Genomic DNA, 23,081 nt, shown 5'->3' with positions numbered 1-23,081 from the left:
GGGCGCGGTCTCACCCGCTGGGCCACCTGCTCATCAGAGCAGGCTCTGCACCAGCAGCTGGGCGCGGGGGAGGCCAGGGCTGTGGAGCGAGGGCTGCAGGGACGAGGGACATGGTAGCAAGGGCAGGACCCTACTCATTCACCTCCTACCACAAAACGCAGCCCGCGAGGTGGCCTCTACCCACCACCACGCCCGAGGTGGCCTCTACCCACCACCACGCCCTCCACTCCTCCTGGGGCCTGCTCAGGAGGGCCAACTCTGGGAGAGTTGGGGAGATTCCCATGCTGGGAGGCCCTAAATTATTTTCAGGGATCTTGCATCCCATATGCACACCCAGCGCTGCTGGTAGACCAAACAAACACTGTTTCACACGTGAACATCTTTCAAACCAAAACAGACACCGGGCACGACGAATCAAATACGTAGACTTGGGATTCCTGCAACAGCAGGCTTTTGGTAGCTGACTGCTGTCTTTCGGTCATGGACAGGAACCCCACATGGGGGGCCTGTGTGCAAGGGGGCAGGACGGGGTGTAACTCCAACTTTTTGACAGAGAGGCCTCCTTCCTTGCCTGAGAGAGCCTGGGAGTGCAGTGGAGTGGCTGCCGGCTTCCTGCTGGGGAGGGAAAGGATCAGAGAGGAAGGGCCGGGTAGGGAGGCTGCAGGCCAGGCCCGAGCTCAGCAGTCCCTGCAAGACGAGGGTCAGCCTGCTGACCACCAGCAGACCCGGGGCCCCTCAAGTGCCCCTTAGCTGAGCTACTTGGAATCCGGGGCTATCCCGGGCCCAGATGGAGACTGGGGCAGCCCCTAAGAACCTGGCTGGACAGCCAAGTGCTTCACTGCCCCCTTTGCCCTTCTGGTCTGCATGGCTACTGAGTACTCAGTGTAGCTCTGGGGCATGTAGACATGACATTAAAACAGCCACTGTGGCCGGCGCCGCGGCTCACTAGGCTAATCCTCCGCCTTGTGGCGCCGGCACACCGGGTTCTAGTCCTGGTCAGGGCACCGGATTCTGTCCCGGTTGCCCCTCTTCCAGGCCAGCTCTCTGCTATGGCCCGGGAGTGCAGTGGAGGATGGTCCAAGTGCTTGGGCCCTGCACCCCATGGGAGACCAGGAGAAGCACCTGACTCCTGGCTCCTGCCTTCGGATAGGCGTGGTGCGCCGGCCGCAGCACGCTGGCTGCGGCGGCCATTGGAGGGTGAACCAACGGCAAAAGGAAGACCTTTCTCTCTCTCTCTCTCTCTCTCTCTCTCTCTCTCTCTCTCTCTCTCACTTTCTCTCTCTCTCTCTCACTGTCTACTCTGCCTGTAAAAAAAAAAAAAAAAAAAAAAAAAACAGCTACCATGCCTAAGGCCAGAGTGGGCAGCCTGGCCCTAGGAGCTTACCAGCGACCTGGGATGGAGACAACCATTGGTGGCTCAGAGCTTTGGAGGCTGGGACGAGGCCCAGCTGCTTGCAGGCCCTGCTGTGTGGTGCATGCAACACCGGGCTCTCTGTGCCCAAAGGCATTTGAGGGGACATCCTATGGTCATTTCACCAGGGAGACAGTGGCTTCAGAGCCCACCCCCACAAGATTCGGCCACACATTCCTCGCATCCTGGTGCCACCCCTCCACTGCGGGACTCTCCCCCTGCCCCACTGGGCCTCCTCCCTCCCCTCTGGCCAGCAGAATGTACTGGAAGTGATGGGTGTGCCCTTGCAGCTCCCACCTCCACTGCTGGGATGCTGCCCTAAGACTACCATGTGTGGATCGGAGCTGGGGAGCCCAGGCGACAGCCAGCACCCACCGGCACACTCGCAAGTGGGGCTGGCTTTGACCTGCTAGCCCGCCTGACCCTGCTGAGCCCAGCCTAGTGCGTGAGCCCAGTGAAATCTGCAGGGCGGCCCAGAACTTCCAACCCCCACAGTCAGGCGGAACCACAAACCATGGCTGCCCTGAGCCGCTGTGTCTTGTGGGTTTGCCACCTAGCACAAAAGAACTGCCACACGGACAGCCACACGCAGTCCCCATGGCCCTGTCGGCTAAGCACGCGGGGCAGAAGCTGGACCAGCATGGGCAGACAGGTTTCCAGGTGGGCAGCAGCCCCGCAGCCCCGTGTCTTGCAGTGCATTTGTGCTAAAACATTACAAAGCTTGCTACTGTCTCCTGTCCTAGAGAGACGAGGAGCAAGGGACACGTGCCCAAAGTGCCCCTGGCCAAGGCTTGTCCTCCTCCCAGTGTGAGCTTCTTAGCTCCTGCCCTGCAGGTGGTGGCTACCCCTTCTTCATATCACAACCACGTGTACCAGGGGAGCCGGAAGGGGCTGCATGAGCACAGGATGGGGGTGGGGAGGGCCACATGTCCTCAGGCGATCCAGGGCCTCCATGGGAGGTACAGGCCCCTGGGGGACTGGGCGAGGGAAGCCAGCCTTCAGCCGACAGGCAGCATCCAGATGGGAGGGGGTATCTCCCACACCCGGCCCAAGGCCACTCTACTCGTCCAATGGCTGAGCAGTGAGGGCACCAGCTGCTACCCAAGAGGAGGGCAGAGGGCAGTGGGCAAGCTTGGCGTCCAAGGGAGAGGGAAACACGGGGGCCTCTTTCCCCCCAGCCCACCCACAGGGCGGGTCAAGCCCCTAAGTGTATAGGGAGCCCAGCTCTGACACCGCCACTCTCGCTACTCTCTGGCTGGCAAGGAACTGGAGCAAATCACTTGGTTTGCCCCAATTTCTCCATCTGCAAGATAAGGTCGATGCTCCTGCTTCACGGGATCTGTTGGGAGAACTAGACAAGATGGTCCTCACGTACACATTAGCACGCAACACACAATCGGTACTCAAAGAACTTCACTGTGTCCACAGTTCGCAAGCCCCCGGGGCTGCCCCTGCATCCCTCCTCTCTCTCCTGCCCCCAAGCAGGTGCCTCGGTGTGGTGAGCAGAGCTCCAGGGCAGGTGCACTCGCGGCAGAAACACAGCTTTAAGTGGGGAGCTGAGTCCTCGTCTCTCCCTGCTCCTGGGGCCGCACCCCCCGCCTCCCCCTGGCCTGCAGCCCCCAGCATATTGAGCGAGAATCCCCCGTTCCACGGGAGGGCACCGGGTGACTTCTCGAAGTTCTTCTGGCTCTGAGACGAGCGAGCACACTTCTACCAGGAGATGCCAAAAAGGGTCACGGAACACAGAACTGAAACATTTATTTTGGTGCAAAACAAAACAAAACAAAATGTTGAGTCCATGCATATACAAGGAATCCCAAAAGTTCACAGAAAGTGCCCATCGGGAAGTAACTATGCATGGATTTCCAAAATGTCTCGCACCAACACAAACCCGTCTTTTAACCTTGTCTCCCACGAGCTCTGTGAAGGACCCTCATAGAACCCCACCCACATGGAGTGCCACGTGGAGAGGGGATGACGGAGCAAGGCGTGCCGGCCTCACAGCTGTTCTCAGTGCTGGCTCCCACCGGCCTGGGCTGGAATCCCGCCTCTGACATCACTGGGGAAACTTGGCCCAGAGATTTAACCTCACTGTCATTTTCCTCAACCATCCACAAAGCAAGGGTGTAACCAGGGCTGGAGCAAGCCACACCCCCTGGGGCGGAGCAGGGCACTTGGGTCTGCCGGTTACAGCCAGCAGCCGGCCAGCATCCACGGCATCCGAGCCACGTCTTTAGGACTTTTGCACCTGATTTTTCTTTCTTTTCGGACACACATAGCCTGCACTTCCAGCACAAACCCATCCTCGATGCGGCTACGGATTCTTTCCACACCAGGTCTCAGCCGCGCCCAGCAAACTCTCCAGGAACCCAGAAGGCCCCCAGCGGTGTCACAAAGCATCCCAGGTAGCAGTGACTGGTGTGACAGGCCCGGCGGTGCCGGGCACAGGCAGATGCTTAACAGGTAGCAGGGGACACTGAGTGTGTTGTTGGCAGCTCTGGTGGAGGCCAGAGCCCCAGGGAGGGGCAGCGGCCTGTCAGGACCACACGGCCTTGAGGCAGGGCTGGGGCTGTGCCCTTCTAGGCGTCTGAACTTGAAAATGAAAGGTGGTGACTTAAGTCTTTCTTAGCCATCTCAAGTTTTGGGCTGAGTCCAGCTGCCTCTCCCTGTCTCTTGCTGCCACCTGTCACCCTTGGGTGACATCACCCCTTTCTGTCCTACAGCTCTAGGGGCGGGGGGTGGGGGGGGGGGACGCGGGGCTCAGCCAGTCCCGCCTCCCGCAAACGAAAACTTTCTCCAACACTGACCCTGGCCTTCCCTGTCTGAAGAGGAGGGTCCAGCCTCCCTAGAAGCCCCCCCCTCCACGGCGGGTACTGCAGGAAGCCCCGGGCCCCTCTGTCCCTCGGACCTGAATCCCGAGGGGTCTGTCCACCTGTTCTTCCCTCTGCTACCTACCAGGCTGGACCCCCATCTTTGTTGGTACCTCCTTCTATCCTCAGCTCCTCTCCTCACAGGCCCCGCTGACTGCCTGCCCCCCAGAGTCACACCCCACCATGTCCCAATTCACCACCCTCAGGGTGACAGTGTCACTCCATCGTCTGCTCGCTTGTGTCTGGTCTGTCGTCCCCTGCCCCAGGTGGCCTGGCCCACAGTAGGCGCCTGGGGAGCACTGGCTGCATAAGTCATTAGAATAACCCTCCCAGCGGTCCCCCAGCGGAGGGGCGGGGTTGTCTGGGGAGGGGACACCCCGCATCCCTGTGGGAATGAGACACACAGCCCACGTCCCACATTCCAGCCCGTGACCTGAGCACTGGGTTCATCCTCTCCCTCATGTACGAAGGGATGCTGGTTATTGGGCCACTTCCCAGATTAGACGACTGAGGCCAGAGAAGGGAAGTGGCTTACCCACAGCCTCGCGGAGGTGGGACGGCCTTCTCAGGGTGTGCGGGCACTCCCACCTCCAGGACACCGAAGTGGTGGCTGAGCAGGATCAGCGGCACAGGCTGTGGGGCGCCAGCCCCGGGCCAGACTCCCCCTGAGGGCTTCTTCTTCTGCCACTTCTGTGAGGGAATTCCAGGTCCGCACTGCTCTCTAGGACTGGGCCCTGATGGTCAGACCCTTCCCCCAAGCAGTGACAGTGAGCTGAGGGTGCACTGTGCCCTGGCCACCTCAGCTTCTCCTTTGTGCAATGAGGGTGTGGACAGGATGGGCCAAGACAGGCTGTGACATCGTCAGGGAGGTGGGCTCTGGCCCTGGAAACCTCAGGGCTGAAAGGGGAAGTGAGGAGTGGCCAGTTCCCCGCCCCACCCAGTCCCCACCTCGGCCCAGAGCCAGAGGGGCAGCCCCTCCCTTTGACTACATCCCCCCCTCCCACCCCCGGAAATGCTCTGGGTGCCCACAGCTTGGGTAACTCCAGCTCCCGGGCCCAGACCGCCCCCAGCAGAAAGCAGGGGCATAAGAGTGACTACGCATGCGCGGCATGTGGCCCTCTAAGCATTGCTCTGAGGCCAGTAGCCTCGCCCTCTGATGAGGCACAGGACAAAGCTGCACCAGGAGATCTAGCGGCACAGCCGGCACTCACCAGACCCCTCCCCTCTGCCAGACACCTCTGTCCTGTCCCCTCCTCTGCTACAGTCCCCTGCTCAGCTCCCGAGGAGGCTTCCCCTTAAAAGCCACGAAAAGCCCGGGCTTTGGGGTGCGGCAGATTCAGGATTCAGCGTGACCCCAGCAATGACCGTGCCTCATCTGTAAATAGGGATCAGAACAAGCGCCGCGCCACAGGGCTGGCGGGGTGTATGACGTGTGTCAGTCACCCAGCGTGGCAGCCAGCTGGTGGGGGTGCAGGACGTGTCTGCCTGCCCAGCCTCCACTCCCGCTTCTGGAAAGACACCCCAGTTTTCTTTGGGGGACCCCTCCCCCACTCTCAGCCCATCTACTGTGCATCAGCCGACTCCAGGACCGAACACAACAACAAGTGTGACTGTCAGAGGGTCCCACGTCCCTGGCCCAGGGACGGGCGTGTGGCCCACGCTCAGTCTGTTTTGGGAGCACACCCTCTGCCAGGATCAGAGGCCGTAAGAGACCTGAGAAGGGGCCAGTGCCCGGAGCTGCAGTCTGAGCTCCTGCATCCAACCGGACCTGCAGCCCTGTGTATTCCAGAAACGGAAGGCAACGGATTCAGCCTTTGGCTTAAGCCAGTCAGGGGTGCCTTTTCTCTTAGCATTATCTTTATCTTTTTATTACTTGCAACCAAAAGAATCCTGCTAACACAACTCCCTCCTTGGAAGCCCCCGACAGCTCCTCTGTGCCCACAGAAAGGGGCCGGCAACTCGGGGCCCAGGCCCCCTCCCCCCCACTTTGTGGCTTGGACTGTGGCTCTCTCTTGTCCCAGCCTCAGACCACCCAATACTGACTGCTGCTCCCCAAATCCACCCTGGGGTCTGGATCCACAGCAGCCGCCTCCACACCCATAGCTCCTGCCCTCTCTCGGCTGAGCGGCCCTCACTCATACTGCAGACCCTCCCCAGGGAGCCCTCAGACCTCTCTCCACCACTCTGAGGGGTCAGCAGTGCCTCCCCCAGGATTCCCACCCCCCTAGTGGAGAGTGCTTCTTCAATAAACCTTGTTGCATAGAATCAGGAGTCCCCAAATTCCAACTTTGACCTCATCAGGTGCATTTCCTGAGTCGCTGGCATGGTTCTGGACGCAGTGCCCAGCCCCAGGGGACCCAACAACGTCCCATGTGGCTCAAGTCCAGGGTTGCAAAACTGGCAATTAAAAAAATAATAATAAAAGCTAGATCCAACGTGACATATTGATTTCCCTGGAGGAAACAATCCCTGCCAATGAATGGCCCGAGGCTAAACCATGGCCACGCCCACACACTCGTTATGCAATCCCCACACTGCATCACATCATCCTCACTTCACAGAGGCAAGGGGAGCTGCAGGCAGTCGCAGCAACCACAAGGGGGCGCCGTCCCTAGAGTCCCACCGGCTCAGCCAGACTTCCTCTGAGTACCCTGGGGCAAGCCTGGGGTTCAGACCCAAGCTGGCCCACGCTGGCTTCACACCTCATGCCCAGCCCCTGGCTGCGACACGCCCCTGTCAGTTTTACTACATGAGCTTCTGGAGCAGGTGCGGACACCTGGCGTGGCGGTGGCCAGTCTGCTGGGAAGGTGTGGCAACATGTGAACCTGGGGACCTCCCCAGAGCCCTGCCAGTTCGGGAGTCCTGAAGCCTAAGTTTTGGGGGAGACGTGTTGCAGTGACTCCCCGAACAGCTGGTCTGTTCCCGGACCTGACAGAAGCTCCTGGGCAGTGCTGGCTCACCCCTGGGGGCACAATGAGGCAGCAGATGCACACAGTAGGCGCTTGCTAACTGCTCATTCTCCCTTCTCACCCACATGCAGGCCTGTGACCCCCTACCCCCACCCCCAAGGTCCAAGAACCAAGCCCAACCTCTGAGCTTCACCAGGCACTGTGAGAACCCAGCCCGATCAGCCCTGCTGTGTGCGAGTCCTGAACCTGACTACGGGAAATGTGTATTTTGGAAAAACAAAAAACAAAAAAACTACACAAGGATTTCAAATATTTTTGCACCAAAATAAACTGATCTTTTTATTCTCTTTTCCATGAACTTTTAGAAGCCATTCCCCAGGCCAACTCCTCTGTCATCCTCAACACCCAGCTTAGCAGCTGCCTCTTCCGGGAAGCCCTCCAGGGGAGCACCCTGACGCTGCTCCTCGGAGCTCACCCCCGTTCCAGCCCCATCACCCTGTGGGGCAACTTCCTCTCCTCCCGCCCCACCTGCCCCTGGGCTCTGTGAACTTCCCCAGGACCAAAACCGTGTTGCTCTCTGTGGCCTGGCCCCTGCAGCTGGCCTGTCTCAGGGCTGGTGACCACCACATGGAAGGAGAGGGCCGATGTTTTCAGAGCATCCGCTACTCGCCGGGCACAGAGCCACGGAGGCCCACATGGAGAGACTTGCCTCTGAGTGAAGCCAGGAGGGAGCGAAGCAGAGGTGATGCAAGCCTGGATCCAGCCATTCCTGAAGCTCATGCCTCCCCCCACCCCGCCCCGACTATTTGGTTCCATGAGGCAAGAAGCCCCCTTTCTGCTGATGCTCGTTTGGTTTGGATGTTTTCCTTTTCGTTACAGACAATGTGGAGGTCAGAGAGGCGGCTTGACACACCCGAGGTCACATGGCTAAGCAGTAGCAGAAGTGAGCCCACGGCCTGCTCTGGGCCCTTCACCGGCAGCCTTACTACCCCACAGCCCCGCCCTCTGGCCTTGGGGCCCAGGCCCCAGCTGAAAGCCACTGCGGCGCTCCCTGGAGGCTGCACGCACACAGCCTGGATGCACGCGCACAGCCTGGACGCACGCTCTGCCCGGCCTCAGCGCCCTCAGCTTTGCAGGAGCTGCATGGTCACACCCGCGCGGAACATCGGTCTGCTCATCCATCAGGTGGGGCTCACGACCCCGCCCTCCCAAACACTCTCCAGGGCCCCAGCGCCCCCCAGCAGCCCCGCCCAGGAAGGACTCAGTGAGCTGAGGCTGCGGGGCGGGTGCCCGGCCCACGCTCACCTGCCCTGCTGCCTCCAGGTAGTTTCTTACAGACACCACGTACAAGGACAAGCACGTGGGAAATTATGGGTTTCAAGTTGTTTTGGTTTTTTTTTCCACCAAAATAAACTTGTCTTTTAGGGTCAGCTTTGTAGTTCTGTGGATTAAACCATTGCCTGCTATACCAACATCCCATGTGGGCACCAGTTCAAGTCCCAGCTGCTCCACTTCCAATCCAGCTCCCTGCCAATGTGCCTGGGAAAGCAGAGGAAAATGGCCTAAGCCCTGGGGCCCCTGCCATCCATGTGGGAGACCCAGATGGAGTTCTGGGCTCAGTGGGTTAAAATCTTGGCCTGCAGCTCTGGCATCCCATATGGTCCCCGGTTCAAGTCCCAGCTGCTCCACGTCTGATCCAGCTGCCTCCTAATGCGATTGGGAAAGCAGTAGAAGATGGCCCAAGTCCTTATGGCTCCTGTAACCCTGTGGGAGGCCCGGAAGCAGCTCCTGGCTCAGCCCCCGTCATTGTGGACATTTGGGGAGTGAAGCTGCAGATGGAAGACCTCTCTCTTTGTCTCTACCTAACTCTGCCTTTCAAATAAACAAAATAAATCTTTTAAAAATAAACTAATCTTTTTTTAAAAGTATTTTATTTATTGTGAAAGGCAGACTTATATAGAGAGAGGTCCTCCATCTGTTGGCTCACTCCCCAAATGGCCGCAATGGCCAGGGTTGGGCCAAGCTGAAGCCAGGAGCCAGGTGCTTCCTCCTGGTCTGCCACACTGGCACAGGAGTCCAAGCCCTTGGGCCATCCTCCACTGCCTTCCCAGGCGCATAAGCAGGGAGCTGGACTGGAAGTGGAGCAACCAGGATTCAAATCAGAGCCCATTTGGCATGCTAGTGCTGCAGGTGACAGCTTAACCCACCAGCCAAATCAATGGCCCCCAAAATAAATTTAAATTCCATTTTCCATGGATTTTCTGAAGGACACTCATATCTGTTAAAATAAAACACATCTGGCCACTCTCCCGCCCTGTCTGCTGGCCCTGCGCCACCGGCACATCACGGCTGACCTCTGGGCTGCTTTAGCTGTGTATGGTTTGACTGCCCCACATCCAGAGAGCAAGAGATTTGGACATTCGGTTTCTTTATCACCTTTGTGTGAGACACAGCAGGTGCGCCTTTGAAAGGATGAGTGAGTGAATGATTGGGGGGGGGGGTCATGAAGGGCTGAAGGGCTCCTGACCCCTCCTGGCCATTTCACAGGGGGTGGACACAGCAGATGCACTTGCTCCGGGGCCCAGTTGTCCTGGCTCCCAGCCACATCCTTTCCACCCTCCCCTGGGATGCTCTGCACCAGGCCTTGGGCACAGGCCTGCTGTGCACCTGGCCAGGCCCCAAGCGTGTTCCCTGGAGCCCTGGGCTCCGAGCTGTAACCCCAAGCCTGACCCTCCACGCTCCTAGGACCTCCGTCCCCTGGCTCACTGGAGTCATCCCAGAGCTCGATGGATGGACGCGGGGGCGCCTTCACAGAGCCACGCTCAGAGAGCAGTCCCGGCAGCCCTCCCTCCCATCCCTGAGCCTCCCCTACCCCAGCCCCAGCTCCCAGAGGCCAGCAGGACACATAGTCCCCTCCTCAGGACAGACGGAAAAACTGCGACCCAGCGACGGGGAAGACGGAACAGTCACCCAGTCCCCGCCCCAGACGGGTGACCATGCAGGGCTGAGTCACTCTGTGTCCAGCCCCAGCACCACATCCACCGGCTGTGTGACACCCGACACACGTCCCCACCTCTCTGGGCTTGGGTTTCCATGCAACCAACAGGAACGTGCCCTCCTTCCAGGGCGGCTGTGCGGCTCAGAGGGGGAAGCAGGACTTGGGGGGCACAGAAGACCCTGGGCCTCCCGCCCCCTTACTAAGGGGGATTTCCAAGGCACAGTGCCACCGGGAGACCGCCCCCCTGACACTCCCAGCACTGGGGCCCCATGGCCAAGCTACATTTCTTCAGAAAGAAACTGGAGTTGTCAGCAGGCCACAGAGTAGGGGGTGGAGAGTCCCAGGGACATGCCCAGATGAGGAAATGGCCTGGACTGGGGTGGGGGGTGGGGAGGAGACCCGCCCACCGGCAGGCAGCGTCTTAGCACAGAGTTGACCACAGCAGGTGGGAACCCCGGGGGCTGGGAAGCTTCTGCTCCTCTGCCATCGGCAACTGGGGCCTCAGTTTGCTCGGCTGCAAAATGGGCATGGTCCAGAGTCCCTGTTTCCTCAGGGTGGTTGTGAGGGCTGTGGGGAAGGAACCGACACTTGCAGCCACCAAGGTGGGCTGAGGGGCAGGGCCCAGCTCTGGGCTTACGTGCCAGGGTGACGGGACGTGTCCCTGGGGCTAAGGCTGCCCTGCTAAGCAGCTGCAAGGGCGGGGGAGCGGGGCATGTGGGGCTCCTGGGCCTTGGGTTGGGCCCCTAAGCATTCAGGGCCATGAGAAACAGGCTGAAGACAACAGCCCTGAGAAGCAGCGAGAACGCAGACGGCAGTTCCCAAGACCCGCACCCCAGCAGGCTGCCCCGACAGCCACCAGCCCCTCCCAGGTGCCCGGCCAGGCAGGGGTACTCACAGCTTCCCCGGGGAAGGGGTGCAGATCCACCAGGGCAGAGTCCCAGGGGGCCCCGCGGGCAAGCGGCAGGCCCTCCCCACACAGGTCCTGACGTCTACTTCCTGCCTGCTCCCTGCTAGGTCAGCATCCAGGAAGCCACACCTCTGCGAGCGGGTGCCGGGCACCCCAGGGCCCCCACCTGCCTGCGCGCTTGCCTGCCCCCCCGAGTAGGCCTCCGGGCACTGCCCAGGGGGCTCCTTCCAGGTCTGGCAGGTCCTAATGGCTTCGCTGGACTGGTCCAGTCCATAAATAATACAGCCGCCTTCCTGGCTAGCCTCCCATGGCCGATCGCGTTTCGGGGCCACTCGCATTTCGGCGGGGCCGCTGCGTCAGGGCACGGGGCCCGGCTGGTCTCTGGCCGCCTGGGTGCTACCCTCACACTGGGGCCAGTCCGGGCCAGCAGGACAAAGACAGTGCGACAGGTGGCCTTGAAGAGAGGGTGTCCTACTTACCCTCAAAGTAGCTGTGGCCCAAATGGGACCCGAGGTGGGAGGGGCCAGGCAGCTTTGTCCCCTTAACCCTCAGGCAGGTGTTCTGAGGCTGCTGTGCACACAACCTGCCTTCCCCTCCCAACTCACCTTGCGGGCCCCCTGCCCAGCCCAGCCCTGACTCCTGCAGGCCACGTCCAGGCCCCTCGCCCAGGGAGTCCTCTCCTCGCCCCTACCTGGGAGTGAGCCGGGCTCTGTGTGAATCCCCACTGCTATTGCCGGCCACTCTGTCTCCTTCCTTCAGCCATCACGCCCACTCTTGCTGACAGCAGCCACCCACCCGACTGGTCCCCCACCTCCCTTTCCATGTCCCATTTTTGCACAGTAGCCCGAGCAATGGCCTTAAAACAAGAATCACCTCTCCCTCCAAACCCTGCCCTGTCACCCCGAGCCCAGCAAAGGAATCATGCCCTTACCAGGGTCCGGCCTGCCAGCTGCAGGAACCACTCCTCCCTCCTTCCCTACATATTCCAGGCACACTGCAACCTCAGGGCCTTTGCATGTGCCGTGCCATCTGCCCGGATCCCTGCTTCCCCAGGACTCCGCTAGCTCGCTCCTTCCTGTCAGTCTCCACTCAAGGCCGCCTCCCCAGACTGGTCTTTAACTTCTTTGCCTTTCTAGATTGAGATACAATTCACCTGTCCCACAATGCACCTGCGTAAAGTGGGCAACCCAGCGGTTTCCCTGTATTCCCAGAGATGGCAACCCTCAGCAGAATCTCCACTTAGCATTTTCACCCGCTCAGCCCCCACCCCACCCAGCTGGGGACCCACTGAGCTACCTTCCATCTTCACGACTGTGCCTGCTCTGGGCATTTCACACCAACGAAGCCACAGACTCCGTAGCCAAGTGCTGTTCTGCCATGGCCCCTCCTCCCAGAAGCCCTCCATCATCAGGTTCCTTCCCGGGCTGGGGGACAGTGCCGCACGTGGAAACACCCGCCGAGCTGCTGGCACAGGGCCAGGTCCAGCGCATAAGGACTCTATAGTGGTGGGGGCGGGGCGCTGGGAGACAACGGGGCAGCACGAGGGGTCTGCGGCCAGGTGGGAAAGGCGACCGCAGCCAGGAAAAACCTCCCTTGTTCTTTGGGCCAGGCCCGAGCAAGGGGTCTCCTGCTCCATCCTACTCGCAGCTCTGGCCCCTGCATGTCGGTGAGGAGCAGAGGGTGGGAGGGGGCTGGCGGCCCTGTCCTCAGTAGCAGGGCATCCTGGCCACTGCGGCTGTCCCAGACAAGGCAGCGGATGGACTGGGGACCCAGCGCGCAGGGCAGGCCCACCCACTGTGTGTGGAGGGGGTGGCTGTGAAATCACAGGGAGTTGCCAGCTCCAAGCAGGAAAGATTTGCCCTGTGCCGGAGCTGCCCAGGCCCGCCCAGGCTGGGAGGCAGTGAGCACCCTGTCCCGGGGGGAGCCCCGCAAGCCTCCCGCTACGGGGCATCAGATGGCTAATGATCCCGGAGGCCGCCTGGATGATCTTGGAGCCCAGCTGCCAGCTGCTCCCCAGCCCTCCTGCCCAGAGGCCGCCTCGGTGGGGGAGGGGCAGGGTCTGTTTGGCTCAGCACGCTGACCCTGTGTGTCACAACAGACTGCCCCGGGCAGTGGAGACTCAGGCACCCCTTGGCACTCAAGGCACAAAGCCATCTTTCTTCCTCCCCAGATAATGCCAGGGGCTAAAGCGGTTTTCCTGCCTGACCCGCCAGTGAGAAGCTGAGGATTTACCGGGGGGATGCTCAGTACCCCCAGGAAATGCTGGGAGGGGCAGGGTCCCGAGGGGAGTGCCCGGTGAAGAGCCAGCCGAGGCGGCAGGAGCCAGCTCAGGGTCACAGCCACCCTTGCCCAGACGAGGACAAACAGCCGCACCTCCACAGCACCTGCCAAGCCCAGGTGGCTTACAGGCATGGCGTCACTAAGCTTCAGATGTGGCTAAGGTCACTCCGGCAGGAGAAAGGGGCTGCTTTTGGGTTTAAACTCAGCCAGTTCTCTCGAAAGCCTACGCTCTTCCTACTTCATCACTCTGTCCCCCCACCGCAATCCCCCAGACTCAGATGCACCAGGGACGGGTGGCAGGGGGAGGGTCCCACGGATATGCCACACCAGCGTGACCCGGTGATCCTCTTGCCAAGAGGCCCGCCCCACTGGCACGGCTCTCCCCACTCGGCAGGCCGGGAAGCAGGCCACAGAGAGGCTTAGCAATCTGCCCAAGACTGCACATCAACAACCTACCGTGGCTGGCTTCGGACCCTGGTGTGCCCAGTTCCTGAGCCGTTCTGTCCAGGAGATGGCCCAGAGCCGGGGCGGCCCCTCTCAGCAACCCGGGGCTAAGGTTCCAGGGACCCTGCCCCTAGCACTGAGCGCCTTGGCAGAGTGCCACGGCCGGCCGGCTCGCCGGCAGCAGTTCCAGCACACACTCGTGCTTCTCCAGATGGGAGTGGGACCCGGCCAGGGGGACAGGCTCACACACAGGGGGATCTGAAGACGCAAGTGGGAAAGTATGCGCTGTCCGATCGCAACCCTCCAATTTGTCCCTGCGGCTGCCGCCAGCTCTGCCTCCGGCCGCAGGTCCTGCTGACTCAGGGCTTCCCTGGCAGCTGGGGCGGGTGTGTGGGGGGCTGGGATGCCGCTCAGGGCTTGCCCTGGCTGCTGTCTGTCTGTCATTCTAACTTTGGGATTGGCCTTCATCCTTTCTGGAGCCCCCGACAAAATGGGGTGGGGTCCAGAGAGAGTGGAGCCCCTGCTTCCCCAGCTAAACACACAGGTGCCAGGTGCTTAGAGGCGTTAAGTGTGGGTCTGGGGCAACCGCAGTGCCAATTAGGGTGCCCACACCCACCCAGCTGCCCTTCCACCCATGCTGGCGAGGCGGCCACACACCCTTGCTCGGGCCACCCCCGCAAGGATGGCCTGACCATGGCCACCTCAGAGCTTCCAATGGCCACACTCAGAGAACACAGCTCGTGAGCACCTGAGGCTCTGCCCACAGCTCCGTCGGGCGGCTGTGTGCCTGTTCTCAGTTTCTGGATGGGGAAACCAAGGCACGGAGAGGCCAGCTGCCGGGATCCTTAGAGACCGCACGGGCAGACGTGCTGGGGGTTGGCCCCAGCACGGCAGCTCGGCACCGGGCCCGCCACATCCTGTCCACAACCCTTGGGTCTGCCGAGTGCCAATTCCCGGGAACCTCAGGAGAGAATGCGATGCAGGAAGACCCACCTGTGGTGACAGGGAAGAGCCCCCAGCGCGCTGGCCCCAGGGCTCGCCCGCCTCGCCCAACCTCCAAGCTTCCCATCAAGAAGGTCTGCCCCAGAGCTTGGGCGGGGGAGAGGCGGGCGCTCACTCACTCCAGGTGGGGGTGAGCGTTCTACGTTACCTCTGCCAGCCGGCAGCCCCAGCCCAGGAGAACCCTCAGCCTCACTGCCTGGCCAGCTCCACCCAAACCTGTCCAAGCACAAGGCCCAGAGTCCCAGAGCCTCTTGCGCAGCAGCATAACTACAATTTCTTACTACAGTGAGAGTGACCTGTATAACTGGGTTTCCCCTTTCCCTCTGGCTGCCAGGAAGCGCCACTTTTTTTTTTTTTTTTTTTTTTGCCTCAACAAAACAAACTCAGAACCCTGCATATCGTATCCCTGGTTTTTTTGGTTTTTGTTTGTTTTTTTACCCTGGATCATGGCATCCTATTCCAGACTGTGCTTTTACTGGTCCTGACATTTAAGTAGTTATTTTCTTGTAGGCATTTCCTGCAAGCTGTCACAAACACTTTGGGAAGCAGGCAGGGAGGGGGGGAGGGCAGGGAGGAAAGGAGGAAGGTTAGGGTTAATGTAGAAGGAGCGAGGGAGGAAAGAGGGAAGGGGAATCTTCCAATCCCTTACCCAGCGTAAAACTTCCCCTTAAAAAAAAAAAAAGACTCCTGTCGGTGGCATCCAAATCTGACGGTATTTTCCCAATAGGTGGCTGCCCTAAGCCCTCCCACACACAAACACCGCCTGCCCAATCCCACATTGCACGTGTGGACACCCAGCCACACAGCTTCCTGCTTCCTGCCCCGAATCCTCTGACAGCTGCACCGGCTGTGGCCACACCAGGTGGGGGCCAGCGCCCTGCTCCCCGCGACTCCCCCTTCCTCCAGCCGTTGGGCACAGCGACCACAGCAAGGACCACCCTATAGACTGAACATGATCTCACGGAACCCTCGCCCTCAGCCCGAAGGGATCTGTAGATGGGAAACTTTGGCCTGAGGATGACGAAGCCGCTTCGCACCATCGACAACGCCGAGACCCAGGGTCACGCCTGGGCACCAGGTGCCTGAGCCTGGGGCACTCGGTAACTGCCATCCACACATTCACGGGAAACAGTCGCCAGGAGGCAGAGCTGCAGCCCCGCTTCTCCGATGGGGAAGAGGCTCAGAGAGGCGAAGGAGCAGGGCCAAGGCCACACAGCTGTGCCCAGGGCCAGCGTGTTATGTAACGGACGCTGGACCTGTGTGTACTGTACCTGCCCCCAGCACGCGCTCCCCCGGACGCCAGCACGTGCCCTGACCCTTGTTCTGCTCGCCTGCCTCCCTCCCCGCTAGGCACTGCCAAGTTTCCCCAAGGACGCCAGGCACAGCCTTTCCTGCACTCCATCCCTGCTCCTTCCCGGGCCACCCAGCCGGCTCGGTGCTCCAGGCGGAGCTGCCCCACGTCCCCGGTACCTGAGGGTCCTCACAGAGATGCAGTACTTCCACATGAGGCTCCACATGGCACTGCCATCCCCCTTCATCCCTGGCGCCGTAGGGGAGTGAGTGGCCCGGGGGCCACCCCAGTCCCAGGTCTCCTCCCGGCAGGGGGCGGCTGTCTTGGTGTGCGCTCAGGTCACTTCCTTCTTCATGGTGGCGACAAGAAACAAACAGCCCAAAAGCCAGGGGAGCCAGGGAGGCACTGGCTCCCAGAGGTCGCCGCAGGTCTGAGCCACCAGCCTGGCTGTCCCCAGGCCAGCCCGTGTGCGCTGGTCCTGTCCGGCTGCTCCAGACTCTCTGGCCGAGCAGCTCTCACACACCAGACCCCGCGGCTTCTGCACAATCTTACGCCTGCCTCCTGCCAAGAGAGAGCAGTGGCCGCGGGCCAGGGGAGCAGTGAGTCACACAGGGCGGGCCGAGCAAGGGGGCGTCTGCCCGGTAAGGGAGAGCGGAGCCCCGGGCTGGGCTGGCCGGGCGTCCAGAGGCTGGCCTGCGACAGGAGAGGCAGCCTTGGGGAGGAAGGCGGGCGGGAGGCGAGGGCGGGCCCACATCCTCCCCCAGGTCCCCAGAGGCCTAAACCCAACACCACCCTGAGGCCGCAGCCCGGCCCACCCAGAGACCAGGACTGAGAAGGGGCTGTTGGGGAGCGCCTGGGCTGGACAAAAAAGAAAAACAGAAACAAAACAAAACCAGGGCTGCCCCTCGGGACAGTTCCCAGCCCTGGCCAGGCCACTTCTGTGCGGGGGGGATGCTGGGTGGAGCTGGCCCCTCTGGGACTCAGCTGCCCCTCCCCCCAGGTTTACAGCTAACAAACCCACATCTCCCATAGAACATGACACATGGATTTCACCACTCACTGTATTTTCCATGGGAAGAAACTGAGGCACACACAGGGGATGTCACAGACTGGGAGGTGCTAGAGGTGGGAGGTGAGGCCACATCAGGGTCCAGAGGCAGCAGTGGGGGTGGGCTGAAGGGCTGGGGATCCTCTGGGCAGCTGAGCCTCACCACACCCCCGCCCCTCGCTCCCACCAGCTGCTCCCAGGCCCAGCCCAGAGCAGGCAGCTGGGGCTTCCCGGGCAGGGCCCCCAGGGACACTGACTCACGGTTCAAGGTCAACAGTCACAGGCTCTACTTCTCCCCACCCACAGCCCCCAGGAAGTCCCCCAGGAGAGCAGGTGGGCCCATGACCTGGCACCTGGGGGGGGGGGGCCCGGGGGTGGCGGACAGCCGCCCTGTCCAGTAGGCACCACGGCTCTGTTTGCCAAGGCGAAGTGGAGGCTCCGATTGGGGCGACACTGGCCCATAGGCACAGACAGGCTGGAGCCAGGCCCCTGAGCGCCTTTCTTGGGGCGGTGGCGGGGGGGTTGGTTCAGGCCTGCTCCGTCCCTGGTGGGACCTCTGCCTTGGCCTGCGCAGAATGGGAATTCTGTCTCGGATTCCAGCCTGATTCCCACAGCTTGACAGATGCACAGCTGCCCCTCAGTCGGGAGAGAACAAGCAGAGCCCACAGCAAGACCCCCCCACCTGCCAGAGGGGTTCCTTCGCAGCTTGAACACCTCCAGTGATGGGGAGCTCACTCCCTTCTCAGCGGGCCAGTCCCACCAGGCCACACCTGACCTAAGGAAACACTCCCTTAGCCTAACTCCCCTGTCACCCCGTGTGCCAGCCTCACGTCTCTGCACAGCCCTCCTGGGACGGAAAGCCTCCTGCCGACTCTGCCCCAGGGGCCCGCAGCCTCCCAGCCAACCTTGCACGCGCTCAGTCACCCAGGCACATCTCCTGCCCTTGACTCCTCTCCTCCATCCAGCTGTGCCCTCACCCGACTTCCCATTCGTCCACCCATTTCCCTCCATCCACCCCGTCCCTCCCCCGCCCGCCCACCCATCTACCTCCGAACTCACTCCCGACTGGTCTGGGCTGGCCCTGGTCCCTCAGGCTTGCGGGTGAGCCCCAGGTGACTTCAGCGACATCCCCGCTGCAGCATCCTCCCAGCCTTCCCATCCCCTGGTCCCCCAGGTTTCTACCCATGACCCACCGTGCCCTGTTAGGCTCCACTTCCCTGTATCTCCTGGGCCCTACACCTCCAAGCTCTGGGGCAGACCCCCAGGGATGTGCACTCAGCCCCCGGCCACGCTCATCACCCAGTTGGGAGAATTTGTCAGATGCACCTTGCATGCCTGCTCTGTGCCACACACGTAGAGAGGTGAGTGGCACTTCTGGTTCTGGAAGTGACCTCAGAGACAAGTGTATTTTGGGGTAAGGCTAGAAAGGAAGCCTCCAGGACCAGGGGCCCAAGGGCCTTGTGGGACCTCTGGGCCTAAAGCGTTTGTACCTCGCTGTGGCTGTGACCAGCTGTGTTCCCCTCCCTTCCAGTGGCATCATGCCACAGCAAGAGGCAGGGGGAGCGAGGGCGGGTCTACGTGGAAATATTCGCACCCACAGCTCTCCCCTCCTGCCAGGCCGCCTCTGCCCGGTGACTCACGCAGCCTGCTAGGGTCGATGCACTGACACCCAGGAAAAGAAAAGGAGAGGTGTTTCCTGGGAGATGCCAATGCCGCTGTGAACTTGGCATTGGGGCAGCACATGACTTAGGGGTTGTGCACACCTAGGGGAGGTAGCAGGCGAGGCCCTTGCGCAGGGCACGAGGCTTCCCTGGGCTGGGAGCTTAGCGAGGGCGTGAGCCTCAGCCCAGCCTTGGGGTCCCGCTGGAATCGTTGCTCTTGCCTGCAGTGGGCTGTTTGTGGTCTGGGTGTTGGAAAACCCTCCAGCAGCTGCCTCTACTTCTAGGATGAGGTACCACTCCTCGCCCACGAGTCTCATCCATGAAATGGGCACACAGCAGTCAGGGGAGCAGGGGCCACACACTGGCCTCTCCCCACGCTCTGGGTAGTTATGTGCCCGCTCCAGCCATCTCCCGGTCCCTAGGCCCTTCTCCCACTGTCTACTATGAGGGTCATTCTAACACCCAATGCCTCCCCATGGCTGACCGACAGACAAAGGCGCAAGGCCACACCACGGTGGGGTGAGCTGGTCCTCTGCCACCTGCCACCTGCATCGGGCTTTCTGACACGCCCAGATGGCCCTCACCCCAGCCACAAATACCCAGCCCTCCCACTCTCAGTTCTGCCTACTCAGACCAGGAATTCTGCATATTCGGGCCACTTCTGGTGATGCGAGCGCTGGTGGGGAGCAGGTGTGGGGGTGCCCAGGCGAGACAGAGTGGCCGCGACTCTGCCCAGCGACAGCTGTGCTCAGCGCCTGCTAAGTGCTGCTGATGGAGTCAGCAACCTGCCTCGGGTTTCCAGGAGTCAGAAACCCAGATCTTTACGTAGACGCTCTGGATGTTTCGACGCTTGCCACACAGTCGGGTTTAACATGCCATGGGGGCTCACCTTCTGCAAGCCCAGTAAGTTCACCAGCAGCTGAGTAGCCTGCAGCCTGGCCCTGGAATCCTCTGCTCCTGTTCAGTCTCTAGAATTTACTTAGCAGCCACCTCCCCCTGGGAGCTGCCTGTGATTGCTTCAACACCGGGGATGCTTGGGGCCCCTCCTAGCCCCTGCAAGGCTGGAAACTCCAGCTTGGGAGTGACCTAAGGGTGGACACATGCTTTGCTGATCAGTTTCTCATGCTCCCAGCACAGCATTTGGCACAGAGGAGGAGCTCATGAGTGCAGATCTGCTGAAGGAATCAACCAACACCTCTCTCACTCAATTCCTCTTGCAAATGAGGAAAAAAGGCGGCTCAGAGAAGCCAGGTGACTGCCCAGGGTGGGATCCGGAGCCAGCCTCTGCTCTCTGTCTGCTCTGCCCATCAGCTGCCCGAGGCCTCCAACAGGAAGGAGGGAGACAGCTGCACAAGCTTACCGAGGTCTGGTGCAGGAGGAAGCAGCAGGATCCCGGGCATCTCCAGGGACCTGCTAGGGTGGCGCCCAACTGGGGTGAGGGCAGACAGATCCTAGGACTGGAAACCGCCCCAGGTGGCCAGGCTGTGAGACACACAGCACTCCAGGAGGCAGGCTGTGACACCAGCATGGGTCAGAATGACAGCCTATCCCCCCGTCCACTCTTTTGAGGTCTGAACAGTGCAGAGACCTTCAGGGTCTGTGCCTAGACCATCCTCTTAGGAAAACCAGACAACATAAGCAATGGAGGCCCAAGTCCAGTTCCTCCATGTTGGAGATGGAGGCCCGGAAGAGCGAGGGGCTGCCCTGGGGTCACACAGCAAGGACACAGCATATCTGAGCTCTGACCCAGGCGGGGGTCCTGGCTCTGACATCTGCATCCTTTCCACGCCACTGAGCTGCACTGGCTGTTGGTCCTTACAAGGCTCTCCCCACAGCCCCTTTACTCCGTCCACGTTTTCTCCATAAACTACAGAGAATGCCAGCACTGCCCTGGGGGAGCGGGTGAGGATCAAAGCCCAGGAAGGAATTGCGCCCTGGGAACGCACTTCTGAAGGCTGCACAGAGATGGTGGACAGACGAGGAGCCCTGCCCTTCCCAGCTTCTGGTCTCCAACTCCTCCAGGCGGGGCAGGCAGTCAGCCTAGTGCTCACGATGCCTGTGTCCCATTGCAGAGAACCTGGGTTCAAGTCCCAGCTCTGGCTCCTGACTCCGGCTTCCTGCTAGTGGGCGCCCTGGGAGGCAGCAGAGATGGTTCAAGGAGCTGGGTCCCTGCCACTCACGAGGGGACCCCAACTGAGTTCTCAGCTCCCAGCTCCTGCCTGGCTGCTGCCATTTGTGGGGGAGAAGTGTGGGTGGGAAGTGTGCATGGGTTCTCTGTGTGTGTGTATGTTTCTCCCAGGATGAGACTGTTCACCACCAACCCGGTAATAACAGAAATCCTAGTGGTTACTGCGAGATAAATGTCACCTGCTCTCAGAGTGGGATGAACTCAGCTCACTCGTGCCCACTGCACAAGGCACCTGCTACTAGTGTCTCATTCCCAGGCACAGACAGGTTTGCCAACATGCTGGGGGTTTACACAAGCAGGGACCGGGAGATTGAGGAATGGAATCTAGGCAATTCTGCTCTAAAATGCATTCTAGTCTGGAGTGAAAATCCTTCTAAATGTCTAACCCAGATCCCTTTTGTGGCAGGCCATGCCCATTCCCTTGCTCCTTAGCAAAGGAAAAGCCACTCCCTCTACCCCACGCTATGCTGAGGCCCTTGACCCTGGCTCTTTGGGTGCTGGAATGAAAGTCAATGGACCCCAATAAGAAGCCTCCCCTTGATTGTGTGTGCGTGTGTGCCTGTGTGTATGCATGTGTGTCTGTGTGTGCATGTGTCTATGTATTCATGTGAGTGTATGTGTGTCCATGCACACACATCTCTGTGTTCACATGTGTCTCTGTGGTCACACGTGTGCATGTGTATCTGTGTGCACATGTGTGTCCATGTGCACATGTATATGTGTGTCTATGTTTGTGTGTGTCTGTGCATGTATGTGTATATGTGTGTCTCTGTGTGTGCAGGTAGCTAGTTAATGAGGAGAGGCTGAGGACTGCCATAGCATCGATCACACACCCAACCCCCTTTCCACATGTGCCCATTGGAAATAAGCTACATGACTGCAGAACTGGCACAACCACTCCCCATCATGCACCTGAGCCTCACTTCCCATCGTGCACCAGACCCACACAGCAGCCCTGCCCCAAACTCTGCCCATTTGAATATTCAATTAGGTCAGCACCCTTCTCTTTGAAAGAAAGGGCAGCCCCTCCTTCGTGGGGAAGAGCGGCTGCCTGCGCTCACGCCTGGGTGTGTGCTCTCCCTGTACACCTTTAGATCTCCCCTGGAGCTACTTCCTCGGGTGGAGATAAGCTGGAACAAGCCCAGGCCGGGGCCCCGTCCCTCACAACGCATGCACAGGGGCCCACACACAGACCTCCATCCCCGAGGGCCAGGGCCTCGCTGCCTCACCAGCCTCCCTGCCTCTGTTTCACCCAGCACCTCCAGGCCATCTCCCGGGTCAGGCCACTGCCCACCTCTTCTCTGCTGCTTTCCTCCATTCACAGACAGCCCCCCCCCCACCTGTATCACACATACTCTCTGTGGACCATTCCAGGATGAACTTAATATTTTATCTTAAAGGCAATTGATGAAAAAATTGAACCCCACTCCAATCAAGCTTCCCTAGCTCGGGGCTGGTGTTGTAGCGTAGTGGGTGAAGCTGCTGCTCACCAAGTCAGTGCCCCATGTTGGAGCACAGGTTCGAGTCCCAGCTGCTCCACTTTGGATCCAGCTTCCTGTTAATGTGCCTGGGAAGTCACAGATGATAGGCCAAGTATCTGAGCTCCTACCACCTGTGTTGGAGACCCAGATGGAGTTCCTGGTTCCTAGCTTACTGCCTGGTCCAGACCTGGTTGTTTCAGCCATTTGAGGGATTGATTCAACACATGAGAAAATATCTCTTTCTCTCTCTGTATCTCTCTCTGTCACTCTGGCTTTCAAATAATAAATAAATATTGAAAGATAGAGTGACAGGGGGAAGGAGGGAGAGAGAGAGAGAGGGAGGGAGGAAGGGAGGGAGAGAGGGAGGGAGGGAAGGAGAGAGTGAAAGAGAGGAATTCCAACCATTGGTTCACTCCCGAAAAGGTCACAATGGCGTCAGGCCAAAGCCAGGAGCCTGGAACTCCATCCAGGTCTCCCACATGGGCGTCAGGGGTCCACGCACTGGGATCATCTTCCGCTGCTCTCCAGGTACACTAGCACAGAGCTGGATTGGAAGTGGAATGGCCATGACTTGAAGTGACACTTGGGTAT

General features: G+C 60.3%; 1 protein-coding gene across 12 annotated transcripts in view; it reads right to left on the bottom strand.

Moving 5' to 3' along the window:
- IQSEC1 (IQ motif and Sec7 domain ArfGEF 1) overlaps positions 1–23,081 on the bottom strand; it is a 297,408-nt gene that overhangs the window by 99,684 nt on the left and 174,643 nt on the right. Inside the window, exon 1 of one of the 12 annotated variants that reach the window (XM_051852618.3) lies at positions 16,292–16,806. The exons of 9 other annotated variants lie outside the window; for them this stretch is intronic. In XM_051852618.3, coding sequence (XP_051708578.1) covers positions 16,292–16,359 — 68 coding nt within the window. In that variant the 5' untranslated portion in view covers positions 16,360–16,806. Of the gene's footprint in view, positions 1–11,083; positions 11,155–16,291; positions 16,807–23,081 lie in introns of those variants that run through there. 2 more of the 12 variants (XM_051852622.3, XM_051852613.3) reach the window with 2 other exon arrangements.

The sequence above is a fragment of the Oryctolagus cuniculus genome, chromosome 10 (assembly GCF_051225735.1).
Source record: "Oryctolagus cuniculus isolate XC-2025 breed Fujian yellow rabbit chromosome 10, ASM5122573v1, whole genome shotgun sequence".
NCBI classification, from domain to species: Eukaryota; Metazoa; Chordata; class Mammalia; order Lagomorpha; family Leporidae; genus Oryctolagus; species Oryctolagus cuniculus.
Note: the sequence above shows the minus strand (reverse complement) of the source record. Positions and strands in the feature narration are given on the sequence as shown.